The sequence below is a fragment of the Microcaecilia unicolor genome, chromosome 9 (assembly GCF_901765095.1).
Source record: "Microcaecilia unicolor chromosome 9, aMicUni1.1, whole genome shotgun sequence".
Classification (NCBI taxonomy): Eukaryota; Metazoa; Chordata; class Amphibia; order Gymnophiona; family Siphonopidae; genus Microcaecilia; species Microcaecilia unicolor.
In genome coordinates this window covers 129,621,609-129,641,165 of record NC_044039.1, presented here as the reverse complement: position 1 = coordinate 129,641,165, position 19,557 = coordinate 129,621,609, and the positions used below count along the sequence as shown (strand labels likewise).

At 45.2% G+C, this 19,557-nt stretch overlaps 1 protein-coding gene across 3 annotated transcripts in view; it reads right to left on the bottom strand.

Annotated features, from left to right (window-relative positions):
• MTA1 (metastasis associated 1) overlaps positions 1–19,557 on the bottom strand; it is a 537,170-nt gene that overhangs the window by 123,180 nt on the left and 394,433 nt on the right. For all 3 annotated transcript variants that reach the window (XM_030214000.1, XM_030214002.1, XM_030214001.1), the window contains one exon: positions 13,518–13,553. In XM_030214000.1, coding sequence (XP_030069860.1) covers positions 13,518–13,553 — 36 coding nt within the window. The remainder of the gene's footprint in view (positions 1–13,517; positions 13,554–19,557) is intronic.

The following is a 19,557-nucleotide window of genomic DNA, read 5'->3' as shown; positions in this document are numbered from 1 at the left end:
TTGTGTCCCCAGATTAATCCAGAGACTTCTGGGATGTACCAAAGCAGTCCTCAAGTAGGGAGGGCCCCACATATCCCAGAGGCTAAAACTGACGCCTCAAAGGCCGCGTCCTGACGCGCCGCCACATCCAACCGGTAATGCTTAGCAAATGTATGCACCGATGCCCAGGTAGCCACTCTGCAAATGTCCTCCAACGGCACCAAACGAGCCTCCGCGAAGGACACAGCTTGAGCCCTAGTAGAGTGCGCCCGCACGCGAATAGGCGGGACCTTCCCCGTGGACAAGTATGCTGCACTAATGGCTTCTCAAAGCCAACGGGCCACCGTGACCTTAGAAGCCATAGCCCCTTTATTGCGCCCCGCAAACAGTACAAACAAATGATCTGAGCGACGGAAGGAATTTGTGACCTCTAAATACCGTAGAAGAATGCGCCTCACATCCAAACAACGCAAGGCCCGGAACTCACTGGGGTACTCCTCTCGCCAAAACGCTGGCAACATCAAGGCCTGACCCAGATGAAAGCGGGTCACCACTTTCGGCAAGAAGGAACTATCCGGATGCACATTCTTGCCTCTGAGAAACGGAGGAAGGGATCCCTGCACGACAACACCTGGAGCTCTGACACTCGTATAGCCGAGGCCATAGCTACCAAAAACACCGCCTTCAACGTCAGATTCTTCAATGACACCTGATCCAGGGGCTCAAAGGGAGGTCGCTGCAATGCCCTGAACACCAAATTAAGATTCCATTCTGGAAGCACCGGTGTCCACAGGGGGTCTAATTGACCCCCCCCCCCTTGCAAAAATCTAACTGCATCCGGATGAGCCGCTAGAGAATGACCGCCCAAGTGGCCTCTAAAACAGGCCAGAGCCGCCACCTATACTTTCAGGGTGCTCAAGGAAAGTGCTTTATCCAGCCCCTCTTGCAAAAATGCCAAGATAGACGACAGTGGTGCCGACTCCGCCGGCCGAGGAACACCAAGACACAAAGGTCTGCCACACTCTTGCGTACGCTGACAAAGTGGATTGCTTCCGCACCTGTAACATAGTGGCAATCACTTTGTCAAGATAACCCTTTCGCCGGAGGCGCAACCGCTCAATAGCCACGCCGTAAGCACAAAGGGAGCTGGGTTCTCCATGACTATTGGACCCTGAACCAGAATATTGCTGTATTCCGTCAGTCGCAGAGGCCTGTCGATGAGCAGGCATATGAGATCCGCGTACCATGGACACCTGGGCCAGTCTGGCGCCACCAGAATAACCGGACCCGCATGTCGAGCAATGCACCCTATCATGGGCCACTGAGGAAACACATAAAGGAGATCCTCAGGCCACGGCTGAAGTAGCGCGTCTATGCCCTCGGAGCGAACTTCTCTGCCCCCACTGAAGCGTGGCACCTTGTTATTTGAGGACTTTGCCATCAGGTCGATCGGCATTCCCCAGAGGAACGTGATCTGATCAAACGCACGTTGGGAGAGCTCCCACTCCCCCGGGTCCAGCCAATTCTGACTGAGGAAGTCCGCTTCCACATTCAAGACGCCTGCAATGTGCGCCACAGACAGGAGAGATAGGTGCTTCTCTGCCCAAAGACAAAGAGTGGAGGCCTCCTTTGGCAGCGGGGCACTCCTTGTGCCTCCTTGCCTGTTGACATAAGCTACCACCGTCGCATTGTCGGATAACACCCTGACTGACTGCTTCCAACAGTCTCGAGGTCCTGCAACGCCAGGTGTATGGTCCGTAACTCCAGAAGATTTATCGGCAACATCGCTTCCACCATTGACCAGGTGCCCTGGACCGATCAGCCCAGACAATGGGCACCCCACCCCAATAAACTGGCATCTGTGGTCACCACAATCCACTCCGGTGTCGCCAGGGGCATTCCTTTCAGAAGATTCTGCGGCACCATCCACCAGCGCATAGCAAAGCGTGCCAGCGGAGACCACAGTATCCGAATTGCTTAATCCTCGGAAAGAGGTGACCAACGGCTGAGCAGAGACCACTGCAGATGGCGCATGTGGCTCCTGGCCCAAGAAATCACGTCCAACGTCACCGCCATGGTACCCAGTACCTGCACATAGTCCCAAGCTCTGGGAGCCGACTGCAGCAGGGATGAAAGCTGGCTCTGTAACCTCAGCTGGCGAGCTTCCGGTAGAAACACTCTGCCCTGCCAAGTGTCCAAGAGTACTCCTAGATATTCCAGCAACTGCGACAGACTGAGTTGGCACTTTGGCAGGTTTACTATCCAGCCCAAAGAGCACAGCAGCTGCAACTCCTTTTCTGTTGCCTGGACACTCTCCACATGAGACGGTGCGCGAATCAACCAGTCGTCTAAATACGGGTGCAACTGAATGCCCCGAGCCATCAAGAAGACTGCAACTACCACCATAACCTTTGAAAATGTGTGGGGTGCCGTTGCGAGCCCGAAGGGCATGGCTCGGAACTGACAATGTTGCCCCAAGACCGCAAAGTGCAGGAAATGCTGATGGTGCGGCCAAATGGGAATGTGCAGATATGCCTCCTTGAGGTCGAGAGCGGTCAAAAACTCTCCAGGCTGCACCGCCGCTAGGACAGACCGTAGAGTTTCCATAAGGAAATGCCGCACCTTCAGACACTTGTTGACAGATTTTAGATTGAGAACAGGGCAGAAAGTCCCCCCTTTTTTGGGAACCACGAAATAGAGAAGCAACCCTGCCCGTACTCTGCAGGCAGAACTGGAACAACTGCTCTGAAACGAATCAGCTCAGATAGAGTGTCCTGAACCGCTACTCGCTTGGCAGCGGCCTTGCAGGGAAACTCGAGGAAAAACTCTGTCAAAGGTCGCGCAAACTCAAGTTTGTAGCCGTCCTGAATAACTTCCAAGTCCCAGTCGTCTGAAGTGACCCTGGCCCACTCCTCCCAAAAGAGAGACAGCTGTCCCCCAATCACAGGAAGGCGATGGGCCAGGGCCCTATCATTGGGTCCCTCTATTTCCTTGTTGTCTTCTGGGACCTGATGGGGCCGCCCAGCAGTCACCCCGAAAGACTGCTGTTTCTGCTGAAAGCAAGGCCTCTGGAAAGTGCTAGACCTACCAGGCCTGTAACACTTAGCCTCCCTAAAACGGGGGCGGACTGACCTAGAGGATGTCCTACTACGGTCCTCAGGAAGTCATTAACCCTTAGAGTCCCCTAGCTCCTTCGCAATTTGTGCGAGGACATTGCCAAAGAGAAGCTTACCTCTGAATGGTAAACGAGCCAAGCGAGACTTAGAGGCAACATCCACCGCCCAATGCCTCAGCCAAACCCAGAGGCGGGCCGTCACTGCCAGGGCAATCTCTTTAGCCGAAGCCCTCAGAATATCGTACAGCAAATCTGCTAGGTACGCTAGCCCAGACTCCAAGGTTGGCAGGCAATCAATAAGCTCCTCTGTAGAGGAAGCTTTCTGAACCCAGGAGACACACACCCGCGCTGCGTAAGAACCACAGACAGATGACTGAAGACACAAGGACGCCACTTCAAAGGCAGCCTTCAATGCCGATTCCAGCTTTCGGTCCTGGAGATCTCAAAGAGCTGTCCCTCCTTCCACTAGCAAGGTAGTCCTCTTTGTAATGGCCTGATTAGGGAGTCCATGACCGGCATACGCAGGGTCTCCAAGTCCTCCGGGCGTAAAGGGCAAAGTCGAGCCATAGCTCACGCTACCCGCTGGCTTGCCTCCGGAGTGTCCCACTGCGCCGCCATGAGAACCTTCATGGCATCATGTATATGGAAGGCCTTGGAAGGACCCCTAGTGCCCAACATAATAACAGGGGTCAACGCCACCAGGTGCACCACATCTGGAGAAGAAATGCTCAAAACCTGTAGTGCCTGCACAATGAAAGCAGGGAGTTCCTCATTGCGGAACAGCCATACCGTGGTAGGGTTGTCTCCCTCGCCTGGCGGCAGCTCTCCCTCTTCCAGGTCCTCAGGCATGGCCTGCAGGGAGTCCCCAGACACATGGCTACCCTCAGCATCAGAAAGATCAGAAAAATCCTCCTCCAAACATGGCCTCTTAGGGAGACTTTGGGGCCTGGAGCTCTGGGAGCTAGTCAAGATAGCCTCTGGAGGAGAACCCCCCTGCAGATCTCAGCAAAAACGCCTTGTGCATGAGGAGCACAAACTCTGGGGAAAACGGAGTTACCCCTGTGACACTCTCCAGTGAAGGATTAGGAGGGCTGGTCACCTCTTCACACCACGAAGACAGTGCTGACTGAGAGACACCCCCCACTCCCGCTGTTGCAGAGCCCACCGTATGGGCAGCAAAAATGGCGCCGGCACTGGTGCGCGTCAGGCCTGACAGCGGTGTGCCCGCCAACGCCGCCCGAGCAGAATCTGAGCCTTCCCCAACCGGCGAACGTCCTGGAGGCTCCCTGCTCTGCTTCCTACCAGTGGCCCCGACCTTCGCACATTCCTCGCAGGCTCCTGACACCACCCATCTGCCCCGCAGCGCAAACAGCGCTTTGCCGATTCGGACGGCGCCAACATAACAGGACCCCCACATCGGTCCCAACTCACTGCATGCCGCCTTCTCCCGTGAAGGAGATTCGGTCCTGGTCCAGCGCTCTTTTAATCAGTGTAAGGGAAAGCCTGAACCACTGCAAACACTTTTTTTTTTTTTAAAGAATGGCAGAAGAGTGAAGCAGGCAAACCTAGACCAAGTGCCAAAGTGTCCAGGCGAACTGGCTAGTGAGGCTGACCACCAGGTATGCCCAATACCACCACACAGTACCTCAACCCCAGAAAAGGACTCGACAGCCCCCGAGGGAACGGGTTAGGAGTCAGATCAGAGCTGCACATGTATGTCCTCCACCTGCTAGACAGAATACTGAGGTTGAGCTGGTTGCACAGGTCCACATATACAATCTCGGAATTCTATCTCCATCTGCTGGTTGAGGGACATAACCCACAAGTCTCTGGATTGATCTGGGGACGCAATGGAACCCTGTTTAGCTATCTGAGTCACTTTAATCCCAATTTCTATTTATTTCAAACCACTGACAGAAAATGTTTATTTCACTCACCAAACACTTTCTTTCACATCAGCCAGCACTGGAGTTAATCAGAAAGGTATTTTTATTTTCTGGTGGGGAATAAAACCAGCTTTTTTTTTTTTTTTTTTTTTAGTCAGCTAGGGTTAACTTCTGTCAAACACAGTGTGTCAGAGCTGTGTTTAGAAAATCTGCATAGAGCCTCACGGATTTCAACAGCAGTGAGGATTTTATATTTGTTCTTATTTATTTATTGCATTTGTATCCCACATTTTCCCACCTATTTGCAGGCTCAATGTGGCTTACATAGTTTTATTAACATTGTCATTCTAGGGTATCAGATACAGTTAGTATTGTGCCGAGATTAAGCAGGGAAGAGAGAAGAGGAAGAGAGTGATTAGGGTAGTTATAGAAGGTGGGTTTTCATAACTGAGTAGATTGGTGAGGTGGATTAGTGAGGTTATCGGTTCTAATTGTAGGCTTTGTTGAAGAGGTATGTCTTCAGGGCTTTGCGAAAGATGATAAGTTGAACAGTGTGACTTTTTCAGGAGCCAGAACTCTTTGTTTCTCTTTCACCTTCTTCCTTTCAGCACTCACACATACTTTCCTCTATGCTTTTGCAAAAAAAAAAAAAAAAAATCCCATTCACCAGCTGTTTCCGCACCAAACACAGCAAGAGCTCCTCAAACATATCCCTTTCTATTTCCCTTAGAGAAGCATAAGCAGAAAGCAGCTTTCTTCCCCATTGTTGCTACCTAGTCGTGGAAAAATAAGCATGTTTTGCTTTAAAAAAAAAAAAGAAAGCACAAAACAAGCAATATCAGTTCCTAAAAATAAGCCCAATTTTTTGTGTGTCAGAAGGCAGCCCTAATACAGGGATGGTGTATGCTGTGATTAACTCTTTCCACAGCCAATGAGGAAACGAAAGAAGACAGGAAAAGGCGGGACTGAGCGCCGGCTGACACACTTACTTGCAATATCATCACGGCGACAATGCAGGCAATCGGCAGTATACCAAGTCAAATAAAAGAAAAAAGAACAAGCCCAAAAACAAGTTACCTGTGATTTCAGGTAAAAACCCCGTAACTTCAAAAAACAAGCCCAAACTCGCAGGAAATAAGCTAGGTTGGCAACACTGCTCTGTCCCCAATTCCAACTGTTTCTCAGCACACCCATCTAAAATCCCTCTTTGACCCTACTGCTCGAGCTCTTAGCCAATTAAATTGCTTTGAGTGGTTTTTAGTCTCCTACTAATTCTCATGCAGGAGCTCACCTACAAGCATGCTGGGTTTTTTTTCTTCTATGTACATGCTCAGCAAAAACTTTTAACCAACAATATTTAAGATTTTTAACAATCATTATTATTTATTTTTACCACTCTCCAGTCACACCTCCTCCAAGCTTCTTCTCTTCATCTGGACACTGCACAAAGCTCACCCTGAGTGCTGCCACTGGCAGGCAGGCACATATAAACTACTGGCTCCAGGCCCTGAAACAGCTTAAGCACTGCCAGGGTTCACCCAACTCCTCGAAGCCAACATGACAATCATTTTTCCCCCTATTACAGTAGCAACAGTGGATTCAGTGGCCCGATGCATTTTTGAACCTAGTTATGATTCTCAGTCCCATATCACATAGTCAACAATTTTAGATCATCAGGCTGTTTTGCTGTTCAATCCAATAAAACAAATCTAAATGACGATGTTTATACATAGCAAACACTGGATCCTCTATTGAGGATCTAAAACACTTCTTAAATATCTCTTCTATCCTTTGAAAAGTATTTAATGCTTAAAAAAGAGCAGCAATAGAAAATTTATTTTGTTGTTTAGGTAAGTTAGTTTATACTTTTGGCTTGTCTTTTCTTCCTTTTTCCCTGCCTCAGATATTTGTGAAGATATGGGATTGAGACACAGAACCAGGTTCAAAAACCCATCAGTTAGACAATTTAATCCACTGTTGCTACTAATGCTACCAAGAAAAATGTGTCAAGAAAGGAATATATTTATAATTACATATGGTGTACCTGTACTGGGCAATGCTAAATATTTTTAAAAGTCTGTATTTATAAACATCATCACAAAAAAGCTTAAAAAGCAAAGCTTCTCTGTGTTTACACGCTGTATATCCAAGTCAAAATGCAAGACAGTCTTTATTGAGGCAGATATCAAATTATCTATTTCAAAATATATGTAGGATTCAGTAAATAAAGTGAATTATTACTGTTTTGATGCAATACCTTTTCCTCATATATAACTAAGGGGCCCTTTTACTAAGCCGTGGTAAAAGGTGGCCTACGGTGATGTAGGCATGTGTATCAGGTACATGCCAGGCCACTTTTACCGCATATGCAGAAAAGGTTTTTCTTTTAATGTGACGGGTAAAGGGCATGTGGTAAAACAAACCAGTGTATGTCTAAAACCGGCCTGAGACCTTAACACCACGCATCGATCTAGCGGTAAGGGCCCATGTGCTACATGCGTAGTGACCGGTCAGTGCGTGCCAACAGCTGATTACTGCTGCAATCGGCGCGCATGAGAGGAAATAAATAAATAATTCATCCAGGTATTATGGGCGCGCGCCAAATCTGAAATTACCACCGGGGGGGGGGGGGGGGGGGGGGGATGCTGGCCTAGCAGTAGTCTCATTTGTGCACACACTACACGCGCATAGAGCCTACCGTGGCTTAGTAAAGGGCCCCTTACTGTCTCAACATGTCCCAGAAATATCTGTATATTAAATTATATGCCACCTAAAGGAACTGAAAATAGAAAAACATTTGTTCTAAACTATTGTTGTAAAGAGCACGTAATGTGGAGTACAATTAAGGGTACCCCTTGCAATTACATATATGCACAATAATAATGGAAATTCTGCATGATCTGGTGTTAGGAAGACCCCCCCCCCTCAAAAGAAAAGGTGGCCCAGGGAAGCTGCACCACACAAGAGGAGATCCACAAAGAAAGTAGTCACATAGTAAAAAGTGGCCCAGCATCCTAAACCTGCAACTTTCCCTCATGGCCCAAGTGGTGTTGGCCTACCTAGCCTGCCAAAATTCCCTGGTAGCCTAAGCAAGCACCAGAAAATCCCACTCCCTCAAGGTTATCTGGGCAGCCCAGAGAGGCCCTGTACCACAGACCCTCCACCCTCCTCTCAATGCTGATAGACCTCTTCCCTCAACCAATTATACCTGGTCCTGGGAAGGGGTTCAGGGCCAACCTTCCTCATTTCCAGAGACTCACCTGGATCACATCAGATTTTTTGTGGGGTCAAAGGTGGGAGGTTCAAGGGGGCCATGGGTAATAACAGATCTTTGCGGGTAGGGATGTTGCAAAGTATCTGCATCTATTTGTAAACAAGTTCTATACCATTACATCAACTATTTTGAATAAAAAATAAAAGTATTTATCTTTGCATCATTTTGATGTATAATCCCCTGGGGTATAATTAGGGCTTAACAAGAGGAACTGATCATTTCGCAGTACTCCTCTTTCTTTTCACTGGAAAGTTAACACAGAAGTTTCAAGATTTAGTATTAAACTAATATGTGCCTAATATTGATGATAGCTTCAACAGAATAAGAAGTGTCATTCAATCTAAAAAAGCCATTTTATCAAAGGCTCAGGTCTTTAAAGCAAAAATAAAATATTTTTTCTTTAATTCTAATCTATAAACTCTTGTTCTATTTGACAGAACAAGTTCTGTACTACAATAAGCCACACTGATGTGCATTTTTTAAAGCAACATTTGAATGGGACTGAATAAAATCTCTATACATTTAATTGTAGCTCCATTTAGTTAGAAATAAGATAAATTAGTTTGTTTGTTAAAATAAAATTTTGTGATATAAAAAACATTTCAAATATCTTGTGTGTGATATGGAATTCTTTCTTTTTAAGTTAGAGTATATGGTAAGACAAAGTCACAAGATAAAAATGCACAATACAACACACCAGACATAGAAGCGGACATATCTGCAGTAATCTGTGCATGTACAGTACAAACGTTCTGCTCTCATTGCTGTTGCTGGACAATACCCTTCTTGATCTGGTCAACACAAGGATACGAGGAAACTAATGTTCCATTCAAACCTATCTCAACCTTCCCAATCATGGACTGATTTTGGTTGTGGGTAATTTAATGTGATTTTATTTTTCTCAAAATACTTTAAAGATTCAGGTCAGGAATTCTGGTAACTTGTAATACTGGTATATAATATATAGTATAACACAATTTCTCAGTTGTGCTGATAATGATTTTTATATTTTTTTGAGGAGTTGCTTTGATGTCAATGTCTGATGTCTTATTGTTTGTGCTGATTGCATTTTATGTTTTTGTTATTTTTATATTTAAATATATAGTAGAACACAATTTCTCAGTTGTGCTGATAATGATTTTTATATTTTTTTGAGGAGTTGCTTTGATGTCAATGTCTGATGTCTTATTGTTTGTGCTGATTGCATTTTATGTTTTTGTTATTTTTATATTTTAATGTGAATGGTAGGATAGTGTGGGATAGAAATACTATCCTTAGGTACTAGAAGGTTTGGAACCATAGTGGCCACATATTGTAATATGTGGCATTATTTCAGGTTTTCAAGATATGTGTTCATTGTTCAACTTCTATAAATGATGAGGGTACAGTATATGATGCTACAGAAGATACATTAGCAATAATATGGCTCTCTCACTGTGGCATTTTGGCATTCATCATGCTATAAGGTTTCTTATCACACTTATGTGGTGCTAACCTACCACATTTTGTTCTGAATCAAAAACTATCAAGCCAAAATTTGAACCCTGTGGAGTTTGTTTAAAATATGAGCTAAAGTGGTTTTAAAAAAAACATGTATATTCAGCACTGCTATCCAAATAGGTGGCAGCTGCAATATACATGGATAGTGCTTGTAGTGGCCACTGTAAATATAGAAGATATTTAGTTGCTATCTGTATAGTTAAGTGGTTTTACATTAGGAAAGCAATTTTTCTGTCCTAACATACAGTGGTGGAAATAAGTATTTGATCCCTTGCTGATTTTGTAAGTTTGCCCACTGACAAAGACATGAGCAGCCCATAATTGAAGGGTAGGTTATTGGTAACAGTGAGAGATAGCACATCACAAATTAAATCCGGAAAATCACATTGTGGAAAGTATATGAATTTATTTGCATTCTGCAGAGGGAAATAAGTATTTGATCCCCCACCAACCAGTAAGAGATCTGGCCCCTACAGACCAGGTAGATGCTCAAAATCAACTCGTTACCTGCATGACAGACAGCTGTCGGCAATGGTCACCTGTATGAAAGACACCTGTCCACAGACTCAGTGAATCAGTCAGACTCTAACCTCTACAAAATGGCCAAGAGCAAGGAGCTGTCTAAGGATGTCAGGGACAAGATCATACACCTGCACAAGGCTGGAATGGGCTACAAAACCATCAGTAAGACGCTGGGCGAGAAGGAGACAACTGTTGGTGCCATAGAAAGAAAATGGAAGAAGTACAAAATGACTGTCAATCGACAAAGATCTGGGGCTCCACGCAAAATCTCACCTCGTGGGGTATCCTTGATCATGAGGAAGGTTAGAAATCAGCCTACAACTACAAGGGGGGAACTTGTCAATGATCTCAAGGCAGCTGGGACCACTGTCACCACGAAAACCATTGGTAACACATTACGACATAACGGATTGCAATCCTGCAGTGCCCGCAAGGTCCCCCTGCTCCGGAAGGCACATGTGACGGCCCGTCTGAAGTTTGCCAGTGAACACCTGGATGATGCCGAGAGTGATTGGGAGAAGGTGCTGTGGTCAGATGAGACAAAAATTGAGCTCTTTGGCATGAACTCAACTCGCCGTGTTTGGAGGAAGAGAAATGCTGCCTATGACCCAAAGAACACCGTCCCCACTGTCAAGCATGGAGGTGGAAATGTTATGTTTTGGGGGTGTTTCTCTGCTAAGGGCACAGGACTACTTCACCGCATCAATGGGAGAATGGATGGGGCCATGTACCGTACAATTCTGAGTGACAACCTCCTTCCCTCCGCCAGGGCCTTAAAAATGGGTCGTGGCTGGGTCTTCCAGCACGACAATGACCCAAAACATACAGCCAAGGCAACAAAGGAGTGGCTCAGGAAGAAGCACATTAGGGTCATGGAGTGGCCTAGCCAGTCACCAGACCTTAATCCCATTGAAAACTTATGGAGGGAGCTGAAGCTGCGAGTTGCCAAGCGACAGCCCAGAACTCTTAATGATTTAGAGATGATCTGCAAAGAGGAGTGGACCAAAATTCCTCCTGACATGTGTGCAAACCTCATCATCAACTACAGAAGACGTCTGACCGCTGTGCTTGCCAACAAGGGTTTTGCCACCAAGTATTAGGTCTTGTTTGCCAGAGGGATTAAATACTTATTTCCCTCTGCAGAATGCAAATAAATTCATATACTTTCCACAATGTGATTTTCAGGATTTAATTTGTGATGTGCTATCTCTCACTGTTACCAATAACCTACCCTTCAATTATGGGCTGCTCATGTCTTTGTCAGTGGGCAAACTTACAAAATCAGCAAGGGATCAAATACTTATTTCCACCACTGTAAAACCACATAGGTATACACACAGCAGCTGAATATTGCCACTATGCTCTTGCACCATCCTGGCACTATATGGATAGTACCAGAGGTGTCAGAGAAAAGTTTTAACAGCACTATCAAAATAAAACCATTTAAATTTAACTGAAAGAGATATATCTGTATAGCAGTAGCCACTACACAATTAAGTGTTTTTGAATATGACTACTGACCTATAGTACTGCTTAATTCTCCATCTTCCAGGTGAACTTGCTAAATGAGTTGGACTACAAAGATGATGTTTTGCTACATTTATTTAGAGTGCCATTAATGAATACAGGACATTTTTAAACACTGTGTAACATTTTTCCTACCATTATGCCTTCATTAGTCAGTACTGGAAAAAAAAGGATGAAATTAGGATCTTTGGCTCCTACAATTAATCTGTTCCTTTCAATCTGTTTCACCTGAAATAAATTCAAATAGACCATCCCCCAGATTTTATATAGTGCAACTTGAGCTGCGCGCGCAATTCATGTCATATTCTGCATTGCGCGTGCAACTTAATTATCTTAACAAGCCAATTATTGACACTAATTGACTTTAATTAGAATTTACATGCACAACTTGCTAAGTGTATTCTATAAAGTGATGCACATAAATTCTAATGTGTGCTGCCAGAAAGTGTGTGTGATGGGCATGGAATGGGAGGATTTTGTGCATTACTAAAAATTATGTGCGCTGTTATAGAATACAACCGCACCGCACTTAACTTAGTTGTTGGCATTTACACAGAGTTTTACTTGGCATAAATTCCCACGACTAGATTTAGTCATGTGGATGGGCCCTAGGAGCAGTTTATAGAATATGCCTAGGACTACTGTTTTTAGCACCATATATAGAATCTAGCTCTGTGTTAAATAAGTACATAACGTTTAATTTCAATCAGAAATGTTATTAATGTATTCCAAACATTAGCAACCTTCAGATTTTTTATTATATTGGCACCCCTAGAATTATGTCTAACTTCAAAAGCAGCAGCTTTGTACTCCTCTCTAATACTAATCTACATTATTGCAAAGATGAAGCACAGAACATTAGGAAAGATGGTTATATACTAAAGATCACACCCTGCTGCAGGTCTAATAGTGAAAGGGAAATCAAAAGCTATAGATATTGCTACGTGAACTCTAGATGCACATTTCCTGACATACTAATTTCAGCATATCTGTGACATGCACAAAGTGAAAGGAAGCTATGAAAACTGGAGTTTGTGACTCTGCTAGTGAAGCTATACCCTTTAAATAACAATTACATTGTTCTCAAAGGTAGTTTAAATGTAGGCAATTAAGGTCATTTCTGTTGCATTTCAGTTAAGATGAAGTACATTCCATACCGGGGCATATTTGGAGCACAACAGCTTTGATACAGGAACATGGAAATAAAGAGTTTGGTATTTTAGGAAACAGAGTTCTTAGTATTGGCACTCAATTTTTTGGACTAATCAGTACTGTGAATGATTCTTGGCTCAAGAAAGTAAAGTAGTAAATAACTGGTTTAAAAAAACAAGATTTTTAATTTGATTTCTCATACTGACAATTTCTTTCTAATTTCATTATTCAGACAGAAAGCTTGATGTATTTTTATCCAATCTTAGAAAGTGCAACAGCACAAATTTAGCATTTAATTGACTTTTATGAATTTGTCTAGAAAATGATTTCTGTAAATAATGTAACCTTGAGGCAAATACTTTGTCAATACTTGTGTCTAATGTGTGTTCGTATTAGCGCGGACCATCAATACAGATATTGTCCATAGAACATTTAGCCACCAACACAAATCCACAAAGCACTAGTAGCCATAAAGCACAGACAAGCCAACTACAGAAGCCAAAAACTAGGAAACTAAATCACACTGTCCTAGCAGAAGCTGACTACAGCTTAGAGGTCTTACCCCTGCTAGGCATCAAAAGGCGTTTCTTCGTGTTGCCTGACAGAGCATAATAAAGAGAGAGAAAAATACTACATCAGCCAGACTTGAAATCTTTAAATATTAAATGAAAAAGAACAAAAATAATTCTACAGAAGCATTTTAGAATATTACCAGAAAACAAATGATTGTCTTCAGCTTAAAAAAATAAGACCATTGGTATAAACGACATGAAACAAGGCAGATTTGATTTTATTAATAAAAGATTTTCCATTCTGTACCTATGAAAAACTTTTTATTGAAAAAAAGTCCATTGTTTTGTGATTATATAATTTTTTGCACATGTAACAGCAACCTCAAACAATATATTTTCTATTATGAAAAAGGATTTTCTGTTTCATTATACATGAACTGTATAAAATAAAAATTGCCATTCTTAAAAATCACCTGAAATAAAACTCATTGCCTGAGGTACAAACTTAGATTGTGAGCCCTCCCAGGACAGAGAAATATCCAGAGTACATGAATGTAACTCACCTTGAGCTACTACTGAAAAAGGTGTGAGCAAAATCCAAATAAATAAATAACTTGTGTACCTGTAATAGGTGTTCTCCCATGACAGTGGAATTACCAACACAGATAATTGATGCTGCCATTGCTTAATGCCAACAAGTTGATAACAGAGCTATTAAAGAACTTCTTGAAAAGAGCTCGGGGTATGCACGGCAGTTTCTACACACCCACTGCATGAAGCATGCCTCAGTTCCATAACTAAGCTAATCAGCTTAAGAGAGGGCATGTATGATTGGCAATTCCTTTGTTACAGGTAAGCAACAGTTTTCTCAGAAGACAAACTAAATTGCCAGTCATGGAGAAAAGCCACCTTTGCTAAAGCTATTCTAAATAAAAGAACATCTTTCAAAAATGGAAAGCAGATCCAAATAAAAACAATATGATAAAGAATAAGCACTGGCAAGTAAGATGCAAAGCATTGATGGTAAAAAGAATATGAAAAGAAGCTTTCTTCTGAAGGAAATTCTCAGGGAGGACCAAGTAATAATGGAAAAACTAAATGGTAGATGATGCAGGAGATATACCCATGTTGTAAAGTATTTTTAAGAAAAATGGTGACAATTCAGAACAGCAGATACAAAATCTCAGTGAACCTGGATGATATGGCAAACTGACAAACGTAAAAAGTAGCAAATCATCTGGACTGGATGGTATATAGTACATAGTACTGAAAACCCCAAAATAAACTGCAAACCTATTAGTAGTAATTTGGAAACTATCATTAAAATTGAAGGGCTTATTTCCAGAACCCGTTTTTGGTAAAATAAATTATAGTTATACTTTTGTACGGACAAATGGATATTGTTATCTACCAGTGTAATTAATTATTGAGATCAAAAGTGTGTTAGTTCCTTGCTTGCAGCCAAGTTAAAATAAGATTTGTTTCCAAAATCAGCTAAATTCAGGTGGATGTTAATTCCAAAACTAGTTAAGTCTTGTAGCTTATAGATGAAGCTGTAGAAAGTCACATGACTCACTGAAAGCAACATTTTCATTTTGGTAAATATGGCAGATGGTGCTGTTTTGATTACTCCAAAACTGTTAAGTCTTCAAATAAACCTTCTAAACATACACAATGTCCTGTAAAGTGGCAAAAGTACAAAAGATGAAACCGCATTGTACCGATGGCAGATTGCCAGCTATTCTATGCAGTTATCAGCCAAAGACTTAATCTGGGAGGCCAAGCATCTGCCATGTTGCGGACTTGTCTTCCACAGACATTGATGAATTTTTAAAGAAACTATACGTAACAAATGACAAGGAAAAGCAAGATGTGTTTCTTCAGAAGTACACAACTATGCTGAAATTGAAATGTGAACGCCCAAGGAAGGAGAATGTCGTTCTATGGCTGTAACATACCAGTTAACCATGGCACGCAGTAGCCAATAATGTAGTATGCCAAAAAGTCACTTTTTATAGTTTTGATTTTTATCCTGACCCTGATAAGAGTCTGTGAGGGATAATCAAACTACTTGGAATCTGTAGTGGCATATATGTTTAGCAAAAAGAAATCTGCAGATGCGAAGAACTCTGTGTTCCTATGGAAATAAGCAAGATGAAGAAGAAGAAAGTGGGACAAAGACCATGGACTCCAGAGACAAAAGGACAATCATATACTTAAATGGATTTATTGTTCAAAGACTTGACACAACGCTGTGTTTCAGCCTGAAAGGCCTGCTTCAGGAGTCTTGTAAATAAATTGATGTCAAAATGAAGCATTTCAAAATGAATTGGGTAAGATGGATGTTGCATGCCTTCAAAATAGCTAGACTAAAGTTAAAGCGAATGCTACATACCTGTAGAAGGTATTCTCCGAGGACAGCAGGCTGATTGTTCTCACTGATGGGTGACGTTCACGGCAGCCCCTCCAATCGGAACACTTTCTAGCAAAGTCCTTTGCTAGTCCTCGCGCGCCGATGCGCACCGCGCATGCGCGGCTGCATTCCCGCCCGAACCGGCTCGTGCCGGCCAGTCTCATATGTAGCAAGACAAAGAGAAGGGAAGACACAACTCCAAAGGGGAGGCGGGCGGGTTTGTGAGAACAATCAGCCTGCTGTCCTCGGAGAATACCTTCTACAGGTATGTAGCATTCGCTTTCTCCGAGGAAAAGCAGGCTGCTTGTTCTCACTGATGGGGTATCCCTAGCCCCCAGGCTCACTCAAAACAACAACCATGGTCAATTGGGCCTCGCAACGGCGAGGACATAACTGAGATTGACCTAAAAAATTTACCAACTAACTGAGAGTGCAACCTGGAACAGAACAAACATGGGCCTAGGGGGGTGGAGTTGGATTCTAAACCCCGAACAGATTCTGAAGCACTGACTGCCCGAACCGACTGTCGCGTCGGGTATCCTGCTGCAGGCAGTAATGAGATGTGAATGTGTGGACAGATGACCACGTCGCAGCTTTGCAAATCTCTTCAATAGTGGCTGACTTCAAGTGGGCTACCGACGCTGCCATGGCTCTAACATTATGAGCCGTGATATGACCCTCAAGAGCCAGCCCAGCCTGGGCGTAAGTGAAGGAAATGCAATCTGCTAGCCATTTGGATATGGTGCGTTTTCCTACAGCCACTCCCCTCCTGTTGGGATCAAAAGAAACAAACAATTGGGCGGACTGTCTGTTGGGCTGTGTCCGCTCCAGATAGATGGCCAATGCTCTCTTGCAGTCCAATGTGTGGAGCTGACGTTCAGCAGGGCAGGAATGAGGACGAGGAAAGAATGTTGGCTAGACAATTGACTGGTTCAGATGGAACTCCGACACAACCTTTGGCAAGAACTTAGGGTGAGTGCGGAGGACTACTCTGTTATGATGAAATTTGGTGTAAGGGGCCTGGGCTACCAGGGCCTGAAGCTCACTGACTCTACGAGCTGAAGTAACTGCCACCAAGAAAATGACCTTCCAGGTCAAGTACTTCAGATGGCAGGAGTTCAGTGGCTCAAAAGGAGGTTTCATCAGCTGGGTGAGAACGACATAGAGATCCCATGACACTGTAGGAGGCTTGACAGGGGGCTTTGACAAAAGCAAACCTCTCATGAAGCGAACAACTAAAGACTGTCCTGAGATCGGCTTACCTTCCACACGGTAATGGTATGCACTGATTGCACTAAGGTGAACCCTTACAGAGTTAGTCTTGAGACCAGACTCAGACAAGTGCAGAAGGTATTCAAGCAGGGTCTGTGTAGGACAAGAGCGAGGATCTAGGGCCTTGCTGTCACACCAGATGGCAAACCTCCTCCATAGAAAGAAGTAACTCCTCTTAGTGGAATCTTTCCTGGAAGCAAGCAAGATGCGGGAGACACCCTCTGACAGACCCAAAGAGGCAAAGTCTACGCTCTCAACATCCAGGCCATGAGAGCCAGGGACCGGAGGTTGGGATGCAGAAGCGCCCCTGCGTCCTGTGTGATGAGGGTCAGAAAACACTCCAATCTCCACGGTTCTTCGGAGGACAATTCCAGAAGAAGAGGGAACCAGATCTGACGCAGCCAAAAAGGAGCAATCAGAATCATGGTGCCTCGGTCTTGCTTGAGTTTCAACAAAGTCTTCCCCACCAGAGGTATGGGAGGATAAGCATACAGCAGACCCTCCCCCCAGTCCAGGAGGAAGGCATCCGATGCCAGTCTGCCGTGGGCCTGAAGCCTGGAACAGAACTGAGGAACTTTGTGGTTGGCTCGAGATGCGAAGAGATCTACCAAGGGGGTGCCCCACACCTGGAAGATCTGTCGCACTACACGGGAATTGAGCGACCACTCGTGAGGTTGCATAATCCTGCTCAACCTGTCGGCCAGACTGTTGTTTACGCCTGCCAGATATGTGGCTTGGAGCACCATGCCGTGACGGCGAGCCCAAAGCCACATGCTGACGGCTTCCTGACACAGGGGGCGAGATCCGGTGCCCCCCTGCTTGTTGACGTAGTACATGGCAACCTGGTTGTCTGTCTGAATTTGGATAATTTGGTGGGACAGCCGATCTCTGAAAGCCTTCAGAGCGTTCCAGATCGCTCGTAACTCCAGAAGATTGATCTGCAGATCGCGTTCCTGGAGGGACCAGCTTCCTTGGGTGTGAAGCCCATCGACATGAGCTCCCCATCCCAGGAGAGACGCATCCGTGGTCAGCACTTTTTGTGGCTGAGGAATATGGAAAGGACGTCCCAGAGTCAAATTGGACCAAATTGTCCACCAATACAGGGATTCGAGAAAACTCGTGGACAGGTGGATCACGTCTTCTAGATCCCCAGCAGCCTGAAACCACTGGGAAGCTAGGGTCCATTGAGCAGATCTCATGTGAAGGCGGGCCATGGGAGTCACATGAACTGTGGAGGCCATGTGGCCCAGCAATCTCAACATCTGCCGAGCTGTGATCTGCTGGGACGCTCGCACCCGCGAGACGAGGGACAACAAGTTGTTGGCTCTCGCCTCTGGGAGATAGGCGCGAGCCGTCCGAGAATCCAGCAGAGCTCCTATGAATTCGAGTTTCTGCACTGGGAGAAGATGGGACTTTGGGTAATTTATCACAAACCCCAGTAGCTCCAGGAGGCGAATAGTCATCTGCATAGACTGCAGGGCTCCTGCCTCAGATGTGTTCTTCACCAGCCAATCGTCGAGATATGGGAACACGTGTACCCCCAGTCTGCGAAGTGCCGCTGCTACTACAGCCAAGCACTTGGTGAACACTCTGGGCGCAGAGGCGAGCCCAAAGGGTAGCACACAGTACTGGAAGTGACGTGTGCCCAGCTGAAATCGCAGATACTGCCTGTGAGCTGGCAGTATCCGGATGTGCGTGTAGGCGTCCTTCAAGTCCAGAGAGCATAGCCAATCGTTTTGCTGAATCATGGGGAGAAGGGTGCCCAGGGAAAGCATCCTGAACTTTTCTTTGACCAGATATTTGTTCAGGGCCCTTAGGTCTAGGATGGGACGCATCCCCCCTGTTTTCTTTTCCACAAGGAAGTACCTGGAATAGAATCCCAGCCCTTCTTGCCCGGATGGCACGGGCTCGACCGCATTGGCGCTGAGAAGGGCGGAGAGTTCCTCTGCAAGTACCTGCTTGTGCTGGAAGCTGTAAGACTGAGCTCCCGGTGGACAATTTGGAGGTTTGGAGGCCAAATTGAGGGTGTATCCTTGCCGGACTATTTGGAGAACCCACTGATCGGAGGTTATGAGAGGCCACCTTTGGTGAAAAGCTTTCAACCTCCCTCCGACTGGCAGGTCGCCCGGCACTGACACTTGGATGTCGGCTATGCTCTGCTGGAGCCAGTCAAAAGCTCGTCCCTTGCTTTTGCTGGGGAGCAGAGGGGCCTTGCTGAGGCGCACGCTGCTGACGCGCGCGCGCTGGGGCTTAGCCTGGGCCGCAGGCTGTCGAGAAGGAGGATTGTACCTACGCTTGCCAGAAGAGTAGGGAACAGTCTTCCTTCCCCCGAAAAATCTTCTACCTGTAGAGGTAGAGGCTGAAGGCTGCCGGCGGGAGAACTTGTCGAATGCGGTGTCCCGCTG